Source organism: Alligator mississippiensis, chromosome 13, assembly GCF_030867095.1.
Source record: "Alligator mississippiensis isolate rAllMis1 chromosome 13, rAllMis1, whole genome shotgun sequence".
NCBI lineage: Eukaryota > Metazoa > Chordata > Crocodylia > Alligatoridae > Alligator > Alligator mississippiensis.
This window is the reverse complement of record NC_081836.1, coordinates 54,372,958-54,389,798: the sequence shown is the minus strand read 5'-3', so window position 1 is coordinate 54,389,798 and position 16,841 is coordinate 54,372,958. Positions and strand designations below refer to the sequence as shown.

Genomic DNA, 16,841 nt, shown 5'->3' with positions numbered 1-16,841 from the left:
AGGCAACTGCGCGTTACTATTATATTTTAAAAACCCACTGGATGACTGTACAAATTGGATTCAACATTTGATACTCATTTTAATGAATGTCCTATCCTTTATCTCCTGGGTGACCCTCAGCAGTCTCCTGTAGATTTATATCCGAGTCCTGAAGGCCCCAGGGCAATCCTGGAGGGTTGGTAACCCTGTGGAGCAAACATCTTGGCAGGATCCACCCAGCACTGCACGGAGCCAGGGAGTTTCTTTGCACGGGACGCTGGACGCTTGCACAGGCTGATACAGGAGCTTGCTTTCCTGCAGCAAGCACAGACCCGAGTCAAGTCCGGCCCGAGGCTGCTGCAACCACTGGGGCCACCTAGAGACCCTCCCGCAGTAATACCGCACCACGGCTAACCCGCACTCTAACAGCGCGCTTACCTAACACCGCCTTTTATAGGCCCCGAGGCGCGCCTCGCGCATGCGCACAAACCGCGAGGCTACCCCGTGGGGTGGAGCTGATACCTGCGCAGAAACCCGTGAACCACGTGCGGTGGAGCGGGGAGCACATGCGCAGAAGACCATGAACCAAAGGGGAGAAGGCTCGCACATGCGCAAGGGAGGTGAGGAAGACCGAGAGGGAGGGGGGTTGGCACACATGCGCAGAAGCGCGCGGCGTCGAGCACTTGGGCACCCAGCGCGTGCGCAGAAGCGAGGCGCGCGGCGTCGAGACCGTTGACAGCGAGCGCGTGCGGCCTGGCCCCGCCCCTCGCGCCTGCGCAGAAGCACGCGGCGTCGAGACGGTTGGCGGCGGGCGAGGCGGCGCCATGCGGCCGGGTCCCGCGGCCTGGTGTCGCTGGGCGGGCGGCGCGGCGCTGGGGCTGGCGCTGGCGCTGGCCCTGGAGGCGCTGGCGCGGGCGGCCGGCGGGCGGTGGCGGCGGCGGCCCGTGCGCGAGGTGCTGTTCTTCCCGTCGCGGGTGACGTGCACCGAGGCGCTGCTGGCGGAGCCCGGCCCCGGGCCGTGCCCCTGCGCCTGCGCCCTGCCGCACGGCGACAGCGCCCTGAGCCGCCTGCTCCGCCGCCTGCTGGCCGCGCGCCGCTCCCTCGAGCTCTGCGTCTTCGCCTTCTCCAGCCCGCAGCTCGCCCGCGCCGTGCACCTGCTGCACCGCCGCGGCGTCCGCGTGCGCGTCGTCACCGACGCCGACTACATGGCGGTCAACGGCTCCCAGATCGGCCGCCTGCGCCTGGCCGGTGCGCGGGGGGGGGGTCCTGTGGGATGGCTGGGAGCAAGGGCGTTGGGAGGGATCCTGGAGGTGGAGGCGGCAGGGTCTGGAAGGGAGGCGAAGGCAGCCAGGACGAGGGTAGTGCTCTGACGCTGGTCTGCGGAAGAGCCACGTTTTTGCGTGTTACTCGGGACGGGCTCTTTCCCGAACAAGCTGGGTCGTGGCTCCAGCCCGATAACAGAGAAGCCAGCTATTGGGGCGATGTAGCAGGCCTCGGGGACTCGTGGCGCAGGTGGCATTTTCCGTTCTGTGTGGCGGTCGGGGGAGGAAGGACATCAAATGCTAACGGGTCCTTGAAGTGAATGAGTACTCGGGCGCGCAGCCGCTCGTTCACAAGTTAGGAAAACACCATGGGTTTTGGTTGTGCCCTTGAGGAAGCCTCAAAACATTTCTTCCGGGTTTGCAGGGATTCAGGTGCGCCACGACCAGGAGAGTGGCTACATGCATCACAAATTTGCTATTGTGGACCAGAAGATGCTCATCACCGGCTCCCTCAACTGGACCACTCAAGCCATTCAGAGCAACCGGGAGAATGTGCTGATCGTGGAGGACGCAGAATATGTGAAGCCTTTCCTGGCAGAGTTCGAAAGGATCTGGGAAGAGTACAATCCAGCCAATTACACGTTTTTCCCCAAAGGAAAGAAATAGAAATAATCAAGCTGTTCCTTGGAGCTGGAGGAAGCCTTGGCAAGTGGGATCTTTGCAGCAAGCTCATCTGTATTTAGTTTATAGCTACAAAGACCAGCCCATTATGAGCTTCCAGACATTCGCATCCATTGGGCTGCAATATAGTTCAACTTCTCTGCAAGAGTGAAGGATTCAGAGTCAAGTTCGTTGTGAGCTAAATGAAAGTGTATGACCCAACATCCTGGATACACTATTTTGCGAGTGTTAACAACAGCAAGGGTCTGTTGCAACTCTGGTGGTGGAGTTCAAGGTAGTGGCTCATTCACTGACATGTACTGGAGCGGGACAGGAAAAGCAAGGTACGTCTGGACTGTTTAAACAATCCTGAGTGTTTCAGCAGTGCAACAGCAGTTTATCTCCTTGTGGCACTGCAGGTACCATTCCTTGTACAGGCCATTGCTGTGGGGGCAGGCATAGGGAGTCTCAAACTGGCAGCATAAAAACACGTCTTCTTTCTGAGTCCTACCGGGAGAATATAGAGGGTTGTGGGCAAAGCTATAGTTCATGTAGAGCAGGGTTCAGCTGGTGGCCTGTGGGCCATGTGCAGCCCCCCAGAGGTTGGCATGTGGCCTTCAGGGTTTGCCCCACCCCTTGCCAGGTGCAACTGGGTTCTTTGGGCTCCCCCTTCCTCCTCTGGCTTCTGCTTCCTGGCACAGCAGTATAGGGGGAAGGAGCAGGGAGCCCAAGCTACATGGGGGTGAGGAGTGAGGGGCTGCCTGTACTGCATGTGCAGCACAGGAGGGGACTGGACTGCTTGTGTTGTGTGCAACAAAGGGCAGGCTAGGGCTTCACACACTGCAGGTGAGCAGCATGTGGCCAGGAGGGGAACGGGATGCTGCGCCTGCAGCTGGGAGGAGCCTGGCTGCCTGGGCTGAGCAGGATGGAGGGCATACTGGGTTGCCTGCATGGGGCAGGGGATGCGGCCCTTGGGTGTACAGCCTGCGCTTCATGTTACCCCCAGCTGCCCAGAAATTGGACAGCCGTGATGTGGAGAGAATGACTGTAGTACATTGTTAGTGGTAAATGCTCTAGACATTTAATGTTTAAAATGGGCCAGAGAAAGCTTAGGGAAAACGCATTCTTTATAAGTATTTTTGCCTGTGATATGACTGCTGTCAAGATTTGCTTTTTCATTAGTTTAGGAGTAGCAGTCTCAGGCAGTTCCCTGGAGAGCAGGAGAGGGTACTTGCCAGTCTGCATAAAAAACAACTAGTGCAGGGTAGCCTCCAAAGTGATACAGGATCCCCCAGATCAGCAGGGCTCCTTAAAAGCATGATCTTGAGAACAAGGCTGACTGTGGCTGGATCCCTGCCTCTTGGAGAGCTGAGCTATAGAAGGAAATCCCAGTGTGCATAGGGGACAGGATGCATATGCAGAGAGACAAGTGTAGCCTTTCCAGATCAACAGCCTGACTGGTTTCTGGATGCAGGGCTACTGCCTTTCCCACTTTAAATTCCAGGAGGGATTGCCAGCCTCTCCGTGAACCTACCCTTCTCCCCCAGATTCATGTTAGGTGCTAGGAGCAATGGGTCTTTTTTTTTTTTGGCTGGGACTGAGCATTTAAGTTAATTTACCCCCTTGTGAGGTCATCACCTGAATGGAATGCAGGTGTTACCTGTCACAATAGCTTCTGGATTTTTTGAAAATGAAAATTCCATGTTGCACAGTTCTAGACTTGTTGCAAACCAACTGTATTTCTCATTAGACAAACCTAAGAAATATCTGTAATGGCCACGTCCAGGCAAGTGTGGAAATGTGCTACTGCTAGTTGTCCCTGGGAAATGCACGTGCCACGCACGCTCTGGCGTGTGGCTGGTCACCCTGGGTGGGGTAGAGGAGGCTGGGGCCAGCACTGGGCTGACCCCAGCAGCCTGACGTTGAGGCCTGGGGGCCTCCTGCAGCTGAAGCAGCAGCTGCAGCATAGCTCAGGTTTTGAGTGGCACACGCTGCCCCTACATGTGCTATTCCACTTTTTTTTAATGCAGGTTTTTTTGATCCCTGGATATCCAGGGGTCCACCCCCACTGTGCTGCTCCCTTGAATAATGATCTATTACTCATTTCTGGCCTGAACTCTTGTGGTGTGAAAACAAATAAGTAATATAGGAGCTCACGCAGTGTATTTGCATCTACCTGTACAGTTGAAATAGTAACCTGAAAGTAAAGGCTTCCCCATCTGCCACAACACTATTGTACAGAGTTGATTGTAAAAGTGAAAGGTAACATTTATAAAGCAGTGAATCTAAATGCCCTGGTACCTGCCTGTGTCTGAGATGACAGGGGGATTTGATTTGATTTGATTTGATGCTGGTTGTAAAAGTAAAGGGTTTTTGTTGTGTTAACTGCTCTTCCGACTTGCTTTTCTGTTCTGTTTTATAGCAAAGCTGAACTTAAGGGTGCTTCTCTTTATTTATAACAGTTAAGTGTTTCACCATAGTTTGCTCAAAAGCTTTCACTGTTATGTCAGTACCTACCAGAAAGCAGAGTTTTTGGAACAGAGCTTAATCAATATAAGGCAGGGTAGATATCTTAGTTAACTATTTTATAAAAGATGCATTTGTATATGTAGAGCACAAGCTTTTGCAAACCCAAGTTCACTTCATCTGCTGCTGTGATACAGCACGGTCAGCAGAGGGAGCATGATGTGAAATGCAGTTGTCTGTTCTGGACACACTGCATTGTGGGAGAGGAAAGGTGAGGGTTAAAGAGCTTTAAACCAGGATCTAAACTGTGAATGATTTACCTATGTAGGCATCTTGGCTGCTTAAACCTCAGAAAATACATGCTTTCTATTCAGCATGAAGTGCTAGAAGGATCTACATCTACAGAAAGACTGAGAAAGCCCTAATTGTGCATCAGTATGAAACACACATTTCAGTGAAGGAACCAAATAGTCTCCAACTCCTTGCTCTTGGGGGATGGCAGAGCTGAAAGATTTCACATGCCCTAGTTAATTCTTTGAGGGGTCATGCAGAAAGAAGGCTGGTGGGTTTACTGGAGTGCAGATCACACCATTTCTATATGCTACTTATGCTTCATTGAGGAACAGAGACTCCTGTGGGAAAGGCAAAAAGATTAAAACACCCACTGAGGTAAACCTGCAAGGGTAAAGTAGCAGTGGTTGGGCTGGAGTTGTCCACAGCTTGTGTGCGTCAAGTAAAGAGGAAGCTCATTTTCCAGCAGCCCACCATCCAGGAGCATTCGAGTCAGTGTATTGTTAACAGATAATACAGTGCTCATTGTTTTAAGAAATGTGACGGGTGTATTAAGGATGGAAAACCCATTACGCAGCAAGATTGATGTTGCATTTGGCTAACTCAGAAGCTCAAATCCTCCTGTCTGTGCTTTCCCTTCCATAGAGACATCCTTGTTCAAACAAACACCTCGCTACGCAGCATGCAAAGGGTGGTGCAAAAATAGTTTATTACGATATAGTTTATGTAAAGTTAGGTAATTATATTTACAAAATAAAAATGATCAGCTACATCCATGGGAACCTAGCATGTCACACAGGATTTGTAAGGAATAAATATTGTGATAAAAGTGACACTTCTATTACAGTGAACAGTTGATTGGGAACAGTGGCTTTAAAAAAGCACTGAAATAAAACCAGAGGGGGGGAGGAAAGGGAGAAGTTCCTGCTCATACTCAGTAAAACAGAAGCCTCAAACAAACACACATTCCCCTTTGCAAGAGGACATGGATCAAGTCTAACACGTGACTCCTCAGACAGGTGCAGTCCCCAGCCCTCCCCCCGCCCCCTCACCCTACCTTGCACCATTCAGATCTGCAGCACCGGTGGTTGGGTTTTTAGAATGCGTGGCCACTTCCCTCCTCACCACACCAGATCTACTCCGATTTGTACGCCACCCTCAAAAGCATTCACCAGCAACATGCTCCTCAGGGCTTTATCTGCTGTCATTACTGCCACTCAGCCAAGGAGCAGATCAGGTGGCGGCTGCCTTCGTCTTGTCCCACTGCAGAAACGTAGTCACCTTGTAGTGGACTCCGGGGTATCACCATAAGGCACAGCTCCTTGGGATTTCTTTCCATCTGCCCCAGGGCTGAAGCTCTTGCAAGTCAGTTGGTCATGGAGGGTGCACTTTTCAGGCTCTTCCAGTTGTGGCTGGGCAGCTGACCAAAGGTGTGCGCAAGAGCCAAAGCAGAGCTTCAGTCCCAACTGCGTTGGCAGTGTGAGGGTGAGGAAGATCAAACATCGTCTGGACTTGTGTCTATTGTGACCGCTACGCAGGTATCACCCAAAACCACATTTCCCTCTCCCACTCCCTGTTATCCCCAAAAACCCCTATCAGTTCAGAAAAATTAGTTCTCGTAATCTCAAGTCACCCCAGAACTCCAGGTCCCAAGAGGGTGAATGTGGGTCAGAGCCTAAGAATCCTTATCTATTTCCTACATACCAAAGTCTTTAGTATTTTACAACACATTTTGCTCTCTATAGATAGAACAAAAAGTCAGTGTTCCTGTCCCATCGAACACACAATTATGGCGTGAGGAAGATGGGAGAAGTGAGGAAATAATTGCTTGTGATTGCAGTAAACTATTACTGGTCAGTGGCCAGCTGGGTTAGTTCTGACAGTACCAACTCAATTCACTAGTCAGGCTTCGGCTAGTGGACACCCACACCCTCAGTCTCCTCTAGTAGTCTAATAAAGTGCAGGCTGAGACGGGATAAAGCACTAGGGCGAGCTGACAAAGGTTGGTTGGTTTCAGCCCATGTTACTATCGAGTGTCCTTCCCCAGTCTTTCAACTATTTTTGCATCCGTTCCTAGAAAAGGCTTCGTAATACAGTGATAGGGGATCGCATCGTAAGTGCAACTCAGTAGTAACTACATTGTACTGAAAGTTATATTTTAAGACAGTTCCTTACATATCGGAAGTTACAGTAAATTCCATGCTGTTGTACAATACGTAACTGCACAGCTAGGAGACAGATCGGTCTGTAGTTCCCTTAATTCCATACGGCCTTACAGAGTAGCTTCACTGCTGCTGCACGAGTTACACAATCACAGACTGAGCCCTAAGCTCCTTCATTCACTCGCTGCAACAGTCCTATGTTACCGTGCAAGGATCCTTGCGTATGCTCTAGGCACAAAGTAGTTACTACTTCTATAGCTAGCAGTTTTGCACGCTCACAGGATGTTAATGCCACTGTTGAACACAAGATTACTGAATTCTCTGAATGGAAAAAACAATTTATAGTGCTGTAAGGTTACAGTTCTCAAAACACTGTACACGTTCTTTGGACAGGTGTCTTCAAAACTGAAAGTGTAGGTCAGCAGAGACGTTTTAAAAGATATTTATAACAGTCATCAAAAACCAAACATTCTATCGGGGGCACAGGGGGGGTCAACATATTACACGCGGATCTCCTCTTGCAACCTCAAACTGGACATCTGGATTAGAACAAGATTTAAAAAACAAAAACACAACTTAGTCACAGAAAAAGAACCCTCCACTAACTTCTGAGTAATAAATATTTACATTGCGTGCTTTGAATACTATACAGGTTTTAAATTATTTTAAAGAGAGGAATAACAAAGCTTTTTTTTAAAAAATGGAAAAATTACAAAGGAAAGGCAAGCTACACTGAGCGTGCATGTGCTTAAGTATTCACAATGAAGAAAGTACTGCATACGAACCACAAAAATGCAAAGGTCTAGTGGAATCCCAATCAAGTATACAGCTGCTACAAAAGTGATGTGTTTCACAACGCTCAGGACTGTGGTGTGTTCCAGTCAACTTCTATTGTGGAAAAATAACTTTGTTTTGTTTGTTTTTGCTCTGCGCATCGGCACAAAGTTCTGTTTCTGAAGCAAGTCTGTCAAATTTCTCTTTCCTTTCTTATGTGGACAGAGGGGAAGAAGTCACAGTTAAAAAGGACGTGAATCTAATTATTTCCAAAAAGGAAAGTGGCAGGAAAAACTCTCCACAAAAGACAAAACTTTGGAAGCAGTCAGAAAGAGCCTATGTTTCTACAGTTTACTTTGAACTTGATTTTTACTAGACCTCACATTTCAGTACTTTTCATAGTGGAGGATTGTGTAAAATGCAGCGGCTTGCAATATATATAGATATATATTCACACAATGTATATACTGTGCCCTTTAAGAGCAATTCAAGCAATATAGCTACGAGACTGACTCACCCCATTGCCTAGGGAGGATGCCTTGGCCACAGCCAGAGAAGTCACTTGTAAGATGCTCTTCTGGAAAAATGCAAGTAGAATTTGGAAATCTTGGGGCAAATCGGGGATTTTGCTTGCTGTTCTTCCTGCCCTCTCCCCAGTCGGTCTTAGAGGAGCCCTGCTTGCTCTCATTCTGGAGAAAGGCTGAAGCCTGAAGCAGCAGGAAGAACTGGGCTTTACCGCAGAGCCTTGCACACAGCCAAGACTTCTGCAAGGTTGTTTTTCCCTTTAAACCATGTTTTTGACCTGTACCTCTACGGGACGGTTTTAGGACCTGTGTTTACTGCACCTGGAGGCCCTTTGGGAGCGCAGGAAAAGACGCTGTCTAACGCTTGAGAAAGGGTCAAGTAGCTGTCACATCAAAACCAAAGACAGGGAGGAAAGCAAGGTTTGTGACAGCGTTTCGGAGGGAGGGAGGAAGGATACGTGTTCGAGCCCCACCACATCGTCCTCCTTGAACTAACCATAGGAACAGTGGTTTTTGCCGTGCAGATTCTGTCAGCTCCTAGCCAGGAGCGCTGCAGCCGCAGCCGGGTGGGATGGTGCAGCTCCCCGTGCCACCCGACAGCAGAGGGCTTGGCCCACGCAGAGCATAAAGACATTTTTAAAAGGGCCAAATCCCCTTCTGGAGATGGCCGAGCTTCAACACGCACTGCTCTTAAAAGGGACAGTATATAAGAACACCACAACTGCACTTTAAGAGACCTCTGTTCAGGTGTTAAATACTTTAACACAGCAAAGTTCAGCAAGAAAAGCATCTATTTGGCTTGTTAGACATTCCTAGAAGTTTAAGAATATTCCTCAGAGGGTGATCCCACCCACTCCTCCATGTGTTGCCTGGTGGATTTCCCTCTAAATTAGCTTTCTCTTGTTTGCAACACACTTTTTTTCTGTCTCCAGCCGGTGTCTCCTGTCTGTGGTTTCCTCTCTCTGGGACAGCACATCTAGCTAGGTTTACAAGGCAGAATAAAGTCCAGAAAAGTGAGCCAATATGTATTAGTTAAAGATTCCCAGTAATAAAACCTTTGCTGACAGATCCAACAAGTTCAGATTCTGCTGATCTGGTAGTCTTGGCAGACCTTGGAGCAAATCCTTTTACAGCTGACCCAATAAGACAAGGTTACAGGATGATTGAAGGTTGCCATAAAGTAGGAAGTAAGACACTGGGAGGTTAAGGGGCAAATGCCAGCTAGTTTAAGCCAGAGTTACTGCTGGGGCTTTACCCATCGTCTGCAGGGTCCTGGGTTTACAAAGAACCGCACGTTCCCTCAAGCAACCTATTCAAAACTTCCATGCACATGGCCTTTTGCTTGGAGTGCATTCACGTGGGAAAGACTAATGGGCTAAGGAAACCATCAAATCAAATACCCTCTTCCCTTAAGCAGTTTTGGGACCCTGCATCTAAACAAGCCCAACGACCCCCGACCCCCCCCCCCCCCCAACCCAGCTGCATGCCACAGGGTTATTATGGGACAGCATGAGCAGAAAGCTTTCTGAGCTTGCCCTGGACCCGCCGTTGCTCCAGTACCTTTCCTCTTGCTACCCGGCTTGCTCGTTGCTGCTTCCGCTTCTCTCCCTGCCTGCCTCGCACTGAGCATCCACCACCTGAGTGCTTCCACTAGCCTGCATTGCCTTTCTCCCTGTCCTCGCCCACTTTTACACCTGCTGGGTCCAAAGATGGGAAGCGTCCCCATATCAACTTCAGTTTTCCCTTGTTGCCTCCGCTGGAGCACCTGACCCAGTCTGCATGGTCCAGAAGCCCATCCCACCGCCAGTCAGCACACTGCAAACTCTTCCTCCAAGCCAGCTCGCCACCTCGTCGTGCCAGGCAACATCATCCACGACAGGCTGCACGGCTCTGCAGCTCTGCTAGTTACCAAGCTCCTCTAGCATTATAAAAGCAGGATCTAACAGAAACCCAAGTGAAGCAAACAGATGCCAGTGACTCATTAATCAGAATACCTGGGCAAAGCTGAGGGCCTGAGCCTCAGGAAGAGTCCCTGGGATGAAGCGTACAGCAGAGGAAGGGTGACTTCAGTTTCCCTCACCTCCAAAAATCATCCCTGTTAGGATCCACCTGAGGCTCAGTGAAAGTGTACCACACAGCAGCAAGCCCTGCCTGTTTATAGCCGCCACCTCCTCACCCTCACCCTGTGGCCTCCAGCTATTGGCAGTGCAGCTGTAAAAGGGGGACATAACGCACCTTTATTTTGCACTCAAGAGTTAGCAGATTCTGAACAAATTCACTGAGCAAAGCAGTCACTGCAACAGCCCAGGGCAGAGAAGAGCCCGTAACGGGAGGAGTGGTTGACATGTGGTTTCTCCACTACAGCCAACTCAGCTGGCATAAAAGCAAGCAATGCTTCCCGCCACCCTTCAGGGTGAGTGCACTGCTCGGAGGTATCGAGTTCATCCATTCGAGTGCACCCTTGTGGGGAAGAAGTTACAACACTGAAGGACCCCAGCCTGGATCCCACAGGCTCAATCCTCTGAGGAGAATTCAGGGCTGGAAAGCTAACGGAGCAGAGCAGACATCCGCCAAACCCCGACTGGTAGGGACGGAGCCTAGGAACAAAAGGACTTCCTCTTCTGGTGGCTGCTCAAATAGAAAGGTCAGGGAAAGAGCAAGCTGGCTATTGTACACGTCAGCTGAACGGCTGTGCTGCATGCGCAAGGGCTTATACAGTAAATGGACACAGCAGGTGAACCACCCAGCTCCCTGGCAGTAGCTAGCCTCAGCTCCGGCCTGTCACAGCACGGACGGCACCACCGGCCCCGCCAGGTGCACCCTCGCCACAGCATGGTGGGCACACAGGGTGGGAACATCCAAAGGGACCAGCCCATCCTGAGGTCCCTCTTCCCCAAACACTGGCAAGAAGTGGTAAGGAAAGCTCCTAGTCTGTTCTAGGGCCAGCAAGTACTAAAGAACGGGTACACCTCAGCGTGGGCATGCATGGCTCAGCGCCAGAGCTGAAGAGCTCTGGGTCCCTGCTGAACCCAATACAGGCAGCAAGTTGTGCTTCTCCACTGCAGGAGAGGAGTACAGACAAGGGGCAAGGCTGCATGCCACTGGGGCTGGTCCATGCAGGGTCGTGAGCACGTAAGGAGCAGCTCTTAGACTCTTGGCTATTAGTCCGGGAAGGTGGTTGGGCAGCTGGCCTGACCCCAGAGTCTCTGGGAGCAGAAAGGGCTGGGTCAGGTCCTACGGCTGTGTGGAGAACACACAAAAGTCTGTTACAGGACAGGGGGGTAAGAAGGGGGAAGGGTCATGAGAGTCCAGTGTGGCATGGTCTCCCCACTTCTTATCCCTTCGCTGCAGCATCTCGCCACATCCCTCTGCCTCCAACATGCCTAGGCACAGCATGGCACCCCAGGAGTGGGGGGCAGGGAGAGATGGGGATTTCAGCCCTCCCTTGCCTATCCTACATAGATGCACAGACAAGCACAGCAGCCCAGTCTGGGTCCAAGGCAGGGAGGGAGACAACAGAACCCATTTCCCACCATGGAGCAGAGATGCAAGGCTGGCTAGTGGCTTCAAAAGGGGGGGGTGGAGGGAAACACCAATCGTGGCCTAGCAGCACAAAAGCAACTCCCCTCCCTGGGAAAGCAGAGCTTTAACCAGCTCTAGCACCAGCCTTAGGCCAGAAATCAGCACAGCCCGTGAAAACAGAGTTCCAGCCAAATGCTGCAGTTTCAAAGCTAGGCAGCAGCTTCAGTCCCTAGAGGAGGGTGCAGATTCTTAGACGCACAGTACGATGCAACTGAAACTGCGAGATGGCCAAATCGGGGTTGAAACCCAGTGCTGCACCAGCATTTAAATGCGGTTCCTGGCCTGCACTGGACAGGTCCTTATGCCGAGTCAAATCAGGCCTGAAACCAAGGAGCTGGGGGGGCAGCACGTGGAATGTCATTGGCAGTGCAGTGACTGAGCTAGTGTCTGTCCTGGGCAGGCGGAGCAAGGGGGTCTTGGCAAAACAGCTGCTTTGCTGCCGAGCCCCACAGGTCAGGGCTGCACCTGTGCTACTGGGTTCCCTCCATCTCCTCAGCTGTTTCCAATCTCCTGCCCTCCCACCTGCTTTGTTGCTTAACAGGCTTGCATTTGTTTTAAGCCAGCCTCCATCAGGAGTAGGCAGGAGCCACGATACTGCTGCGGTTGGGAGCATGCAGGATTTTGTGACTCATTCCAAAATGTGGCCCCAAAGTGGCATCACAACTACAGCCGTTTGTAGGCAGGAGGAGCAGGATTCTGGGGCCAAGTGAAAGAAGGCAGCATTTGGACTGAACAGAGCATTTCCACAGCCGGAGCTGGTTCTGCTTTGTGGTCAGCATCCATCCATCCATCCTCCAGAGACTGGAGGAAGGGCCCTAGTACTTTTGAGGGGTGATGGGAAGAAGGGGCAGTAGGTAGAGGCTAGACAGCTACTGCTAGGCTGGTTTTGGACTGCTGAATCCTGTAGCACATTGCTCAGACAGCACCGGGGATGAGAGGGAGGATCATGGAGGGCGGCAGGCCTTTGGGCCACGTTGCGTTGAAGCCTGTGTTTCAGATGAATGTTGGGCGTTCTGTCTGTAACTGTCTGAACCTGGGCACAAAGCCCGACCAACACCCCTCCCTCTGCTCTGCTGGGCTAGTGGCCATCAGTGCTGTGACCCAGGCCCAAACCCGATCGCAAGGGCTGCTTACAACTCAAACCGACCTGCTCTTCCTGCTGCTTTTGCCGTGGGCTTTTCCCCAGAAGTGCAAGAGGCAAGTTCCACGGTCAGGATCCTGGCATGCACAGAGCCCAGGATCAAGCAACAGCAGTGCAGCGAGTTCAGGGCTGCGCCGCCCAGGCCCTGCGCCTATCCCACCGCAGTCGGTACGACAGTTAGCTTATCGACAGGCGCCCAGCCTTAATACTGACACTTAGTGTAATAATGGTTGTTCAACGAAGGAAGGATTCTCCTGCAAAGAGCAGCAGGGGACCAAGGTCCATCCCCTCCTCCCTCGTAGTCTCTGAAGCATCTCATGAAGCAGGAGGAGGAGGCACAGAGCCCTTGGGGGCAGAGAAGACCCACGCCCAGTCGGATCAGGAGTGTCTAGACCAACAGCAGCGACGATGGTCAAAAGGAACAAGAAACAAAACAGTGCTCGTGCTGCATGGCCGTGAGCTGCCAGGTGCGGGTGTTCGGGCTGAACAGGGAAGGGGAGGGAGGGGAAAAAAAAAGAGCTAGTCTTTCTTCAAGTCCCTGGATTCAAAAAGCTTCAGGCGTTCTTGCACCGTCAAGCCTTCCTTCAGACTCTGGGGAGACAAGAGAGGGACAGCGTCAAAGACCCGGCAGTAAGGCCAAGCAATATGGTGTCTGGCAAACACAGGGATGGTGCGGATGCTGAGGCAAAGGAAACAGGAGGAAGGGACGGCCTCCTCCATGGAGAGATTAGTGGAGCATGCCAGAGAGAACACGCTATGATGGGATGTTATTATTGGTGAATCAAACCTAGAGAGAGTGAGATTGGAAGTTCCCCGGGTGACAATCGCCGCAAATGAATGAGGCACGCAGGACGGCGAGCTCGGGGAGCCTGGCTCGTAAAGCAATCCCTGCAGCTTGCAGAGTGTGGGCCCAGCTTCAACAAAGCCCCTGGCTTGTACAAGGAGTCCAAGCAGTCCTGCTGGGCTCTGCCGAGAGAAACAGCTCTGGAGCGGAGACACATGCTGGCCTCCCCTGACTGCTGGGGAATCCACACTAAGTGGCTAAAGCCCCATCTCCACTGTATGCTTTGCCCAAGCAGCCCTGAAACAGCAGCTGACCGCTGCGTTGCAGTCCCCACCCTGCGCTGTGACCCCAACCTACGCCTTCCGCAGCTGGTGGGAATCTCATGAACTGTGCTCCACGTTCTAGCGGGACCAAACTTATGACCCACTTCAGACTTGAAACCCGTATCTCTAGAGGCAAAAGACTCAACTGGTGAGATGGCAACTTCTACCCTTCAAGCCCCCAGTACTGGTGTTTGGGAGCTTGGCACTGAAAGCCTTCCCAAGCATGGCGGAACAGGACAGAAGCGACTGCAAAAGTATTGCTGTCTTAGGTGGTCAACTGCCATGACCAATTTACTCAGCCATTTTGGGATCTGAATGCTCAGTTACAATCAACACGCAGCAGCTCTGAGAGACGGGGCTTTCTGCACTGTCCCGATCATGCAGCTCCTGGCAATGTTCCCATTTCCCTGCAGCTCCCCACTGGGCAGCACCAGAAAATTAACAGGAGCAATCGCAGCAGCATAGGCCTAAAGCTAAGATCTGTTTAACGACTGGTTGCTGGGGCAGGCAGGTTCCGAGCTCCCCACAAAAAGGATCGTTGGGACTGCAATGGTCATGGTTTTTCTGAAGCTCCCCCGATGTGGTCAGGAACACAGAACAATTTTTGGCAAGTGGATGAAAAGCAGGACCCAAAAACTAACCCGTCTGGGTTCACTGCTTGAGCTGTGAGAATCAGCAGCCCATTGTAAATGGGAAGAGAAAGGCGACTACTGTTCCACTCCAGTTCTCTTTCTTTCCAGTAGACAGAAAAGAAACTTGGAGTTCAGGAGCGAGCGTCTCTCTGGCACAAGCATCTAAGTAGGCCAGAGGCAGGGCCTGTTCAGCCAGCCTGCACCTCTGAATTCTCAAAGTGCACGGTGCACGAGACTCCGCTGCCAACAGCAACAAGCAAACCCCTCACTTGGGAAGGGGCTGCTGAAATAAGGCAACAGTCTCTTATCCCAAGAGCCTGGAGTGAAATGATGGCAAGGAAATAAAGACCCCTCCAGTCCAATTAACACCAAGCTGGCAAATCCCCTCAGTCTCTCAGACCGTCTCTCCTTTTATCACTACCTCCTCCCCTGCCAGCTGCGTCCCAATCTCAGCATCTTTGCCACACGATGGCAAATGCGTCACTGGAACCATCTCCTTTGTCATGAGCTGCTTTCTTCTGCTGAATGAGCTTGGAGTCCTCAAAACAACATCTAGGATGCAATGTGGGGGGAGAGGGCATCATTTCACCCATGCCACGACCCGACCATGACAAACCTAGGGCTCCCTTCTTCCTGCAAGCCTGCAGGCTGCTGTGAGTTTAGTCAGAGGCATGCATAGTCATTCAGCATGCACACTCAGAGTCCCACGCCCCCGACACACCTAGCCAGGGAGAATGCCCGAGAGCTGTCCAAATCCTCCTTTCTGCCAGACAGCCGTGTCGGTGAGGGTGGGAGAGAGAGAGTGGGAGGGCGAGACAGCCACAGATCCCCTCAGGGAAGAGCCAAACGGGGCGATTTGTATTTTACAGCAATCCAGGCTCCCCCGCCCTCCCGGGAGAATCAAATCTCAGAATCAAGAGGAGGAGGGGGTCTCGCTGGCTATGGGAGGCGTGAGCGGGGCATGCACGTGTGGGCGGCCCCCGCAGGGAGCGGCGCTGCGTGGTGGGGACGGGTTGGTTTACCTACGTGACAGGGAACCTGGACTCTGGTTCCTTTCAGTTTTCCCATGAGACCTGCTCAATAACGGACTGTGGGAGGAGAGAGCAAAACAGAAAACAAGCAGCATGTCAGTCCCAGCGGCGTTTGCGTTCCGAGCCTGGCCTCGGCCCCTCCCAGCCCTCCCTGCCTCTGCCCATCCGCACAGGCCATGGCGTCTTCAGGTCGGAGTCTCCTTTGCCCAGATACGTGCTCCAGACAAACAGACACAGACACGGAGGGGATGACAAAAGCAGCAAATCAAGGGGCAGTGGAGAAGGGAAACCAACAGACCAATGCTGTGCACCAGCACATCTACTGCACCGTTAAGAGATGCCCAGGGGCTCCCTGCATGCCCACAAGAAGGGGCTGCCCCCCGAGCTGCAGACATCGAATGCACGTGGTGGGGACACCCATGTATTTGATTGGTGCAGCCTAGGCACAGCAGTTGGCTGCGTCAGCTTTGTACAGCTTGGACGATGAGCGTCAGGTCCTGCAGCGTCGGGACAGGACAGAGCGAGAAGCCCACGACTGGCTTCCTGCTGTGTCTGGCACTGTCCCGACCACTTACACCATCAGAACGAGATGCCAAACATTGAAGTTCCTGTGTCCTTCCCACTCAAATGCGGTGCCTGCAGCCCCATGGAGATGATGGAAATGCTCAGCAAGGTGAAATTCTGACAGAGTAGAGGCCACACATGGGGGCCGGGGGCTGCATTACCAGGATTTGGGACAAAACTTGAGGCCCAGAATGGCCAGGCTGAAGCACTGAAAGCCATTGGGCTGGCAGCCCCAACCTGCCCAGGTAAATCAAAAAGTTTCCTTAGGACCAGGACACCTGGGTCCTAACAGACTGAAGGTGCTGCAGGAGTTGACACCACGTTGCTGTCTATCGGGACAAGCACTTTCTGGTATGTACATGGACTCACACCAGTTACACCCCCCACCTTGGCATTACGATGGGGAGCAAGTCCCACAGGCCAGAAAAACACGGCACACCCCTGGCTCTTCAAATTGCAGCTGTAGGAGCTGCCAAGGCAGGTTTGTAGCTAGACTCAGCAGGCTGCAGGCTCAGCCAGAGGCAATGGACCCAGCCCTGCAGGATCTCACAAGGAGCATGGGAAACAGCCTGCCACCGCACCAACTGCCTACCTGCACATGGAGCAGCGTGGCCATTATGATGGCAAGGGCTTGCTCAGCAGGCACTGGACTTGTTCCCATGAATG

The 16,841-nt window shown here is 52.1% G+C and overlaps 2 protein-coding genes across 12 annotated transcripts in view; one reads left to right on the top strand and one right to left on the bottom strand.

The window, feature by feature from the left end:
• The first annotated feature begins 703 nt into the window (after positions 1 to 703).
• PLD6 (phospholipase D family member 6) overlaps positions 704 to 16,841 on the top strand; it is a 24,421-nt gene continuing 8,283 nt past the window's right edge. For 3 of the 5 annotated variants that reach the window (XR_009456374.1, XR_009456373.1, XR_009456372.1), the window contains exons 1-2: positions 704 to 1,227; positions 1,666 to 2,245. Coding sequence is in view for 2 of the 5 variants with exons in the window: in XM_059716804.1 (XP_059572787.1) it covers positions 804 to 1,227; positions 1,666 to 1,907 (666 nt within the window). In the remaining 3 variants the exon portion in view is untranslated. Of the gene's footprint in view, positions 1,228 to 1,665; positions 4,287 to 16,841 lie in introns of those variants that run through there. The other 2 variants (XM_059716804.1, XM_059716805.1) reach the window with 2 other exon arrangements.
• MPRIP (myosin phosphatase Rho interacting protein) overlaps positions 5,344 to 16,841 on the bottom strand; it is a 132,791-nt gene continuing 121,293 nt past the window's right edge. For 4 of the 7 annotated variants that reach the window (XM_059716797.1, XM_059716798.1, XM_059716801.1 and 1 more), the window contains one exon: positions 5,344 to 13,432. In XM_059716797.1, the coding sequence (XP_059572780.1) occupies positions 13,361 to 13,432 (72 nt within the window). In that variant the 3' untranslated portion in view covers positions 5,344 to 13,360. Of the gene's footprint in view, positions 13,433 to 15,602; positions 15,669 to 16,841 lie in introns of all 7 variants that reach the window. The other 3 variants (XM_059716799.1, XM_059716803.1, XM_059716800.1) reach the window with 2 other exon arrangements.